Source organism: Centrocercus urophasianus, unplaced genomic scaffold (assembly GCF_019232065.1).
Source record: "Centrocercus urophasianus isolate 14NV4802_14NV808 unplaced genomic scaffold, USGS_Curo_1.0 seq_1493, whole genome shotgun sequence".
Taxonomy (NCBI): domain Eukaryota; kingdom Metazoa; phylum Chordata; class Aves; order Galliformes; family Phasianidae; genus Centrocercus; species Centrocercus urophasianus.
This window is the reverse complement of record NW_024884690.1, coordinates 9886-11534: the sequence shown is the minus strand read 5'-3', so window position 1 is coordinate 11534 and position 1649 is coordinate 9886. Positions and strand designations below refer to the sequence as shown.

At 61.6% G+C, this 1649-nt stretch overlaps 1 protein-coding gene across 1 annotated transcript in view; it reads right to left on the bottom strand.

Moving 5' to 3' along the window:
* Positions 1 to 6: 6 nt before the first annotated feature.
* Positions 7 to 1649, bottom strand: part of POU6F1 (POU class 6 homeobox 1) — a 9058-nt gene continuing 7415 nt past the window's right edge. Inside the window, exons 10-12 of the mRNA XM_042815339.1 lie at positions 1409 to 1547; positions 1120 to 1294; positions 7 to 514 (exon numbers count right to left, since the gene is read on the bottom strand). Of these exons, the coding sequence (XP_042671273.1) occupies positions 169 to 514; positions 1120 to 1294; positions 1409 to 1547 (660 nt within the window). The 3' untranslated portion in view covers positions 7 to 168. The remainder of the gene's footprint in view (positions 515 to 1119; positions 1295 to 1408; positions 1548 to 1649) is intronic.

Sequence of the window (1649 nt, the reverse complement as noted above, 5' to 3'; positions counted from 1 at the left end):
GGTGGAGAGGGGCACAGAACGGTGGGGAGGGAACCCCACACCCCCACGGAGCTGAGTGAGGGCTGGGGTCGGGGAGTGGGGTCACAAAGTGCTGATTGATGGCAGAGGCTGCGGGTGAGGGGGGGGTCGGGTTGGGGGGGGGGGTGGTCGGAGGAGGGACCCCCATCCTTAGGGGATCTGAAAGACGTTGAGCTTGCTCGTGTTCTTCAGCGTCTGGCGGCGGTTGCAGAACCACACGCGGACCACCTCGCGGTCATAGTTGAGCTCCTTGGCGATCTCGGTGATCTCCTGGCCCGTGGGCAGAGCGTTCTTCTCAAAGTAGGCGTTGAGCGCCTCGATGGCCTGCGGTGTGAAGGACGTGCGGCGCTTGCGTTTCTTGGAAGGCTCCCCGCCGACAAACTCCATCAGGTTCTGCTGCCCCTCCTGGTTGCGCAGCTCCGCCTCGCTCAGCCATTTCTCCAGCACCGGCTTCAGCTTCTGAGCGCTTTTGGGGGTGATGTCGAGCTTCTCGAACCTGCGGGGCCAACACAGAGTCACCGCACTGCTGACAGCGTTGTACCCAAACCCAATCCCAAACACAAACCTTGAGGCTACTTGAGCTCTGGCTGCTTGAGACTGGCCACAGCCTTGGGGAACGGCCTTGGAAGGAACCCATCCTTCCATCCCAACCATCCCACGGTTCTGTGATCTTTCAGGACCCTCCCAACCCAACCATCCTGTAGATTTATGATGTTGAAAGACCCTTCCATCCCAACCACCCTGTGGCTCTTTGACTTTTAAGAACCCTCTCAACTCAACCACCCCATGGCTCTACGACCTTTCAGGACCCTCTCAACCCAACCATCCCACAGCTCTTTGATCTTTCAGGACCCTCCCAACCCAACAACCCCACGGCTCTTCAACCTTTTAGGACCCTCCCAATTCAACCATCCTGTAGATTCATGATGTTGAAAGACCTTTCCATCCCAACCACCCCACGGCTCTACAACCATTCAGGACCTTCCCAACCCAACCACCCCATGGCTCTACGACCTTTCAGGACCCTCCCAACCCAACCATCCCCCCGTTCTACGCTCCCACACGGGGTGGCTGCAGTGCTGCCCCATCTCCACACCGCACCTGCAGATGGCAGACTGGCTGTACGCCGGTCCCTCGGTGGCCGTCAGCGCCTGCCCCACCTGCGTCTGCGTCAGCCCCAGGGACAGACGCCGGATCTTGAAGTTCTTGGCGAACTCCCGGATCTCCTCCAGGTTGATGCCGTCCTCCTCGGCGCTGCTGTTGGGCGCCGCGGGCTCTGCAGGCGGACGTACGGTGTGAGCGGTGACAGATCCCACTGCACCTCCCCACCCCAAAGGGGAAACCCCCCCCCCATCCACCCCTCAGCACACATGGGAGCGGAGTGACTCACTGGACACCAGCTGGCTGACGGTGGGGGTCTCCGAGCAGGTGATGGGGATGGGGGCCGGGGTCGCCTTGGCTGCTGGGGCTGGGCTGGTGATGACCACAGCTGGCTGGGACAGAGCTGGGGCCGGCTGGATGGGCTGCACCTGGGGGTGAGAGCAGTGTCCCCAACCCAGCCCCATAGCATCCCTATGGGGTGATTGTCACCCTGCAGGTACCAGGGACAGACAGGGACAGCAGTGCCCCCA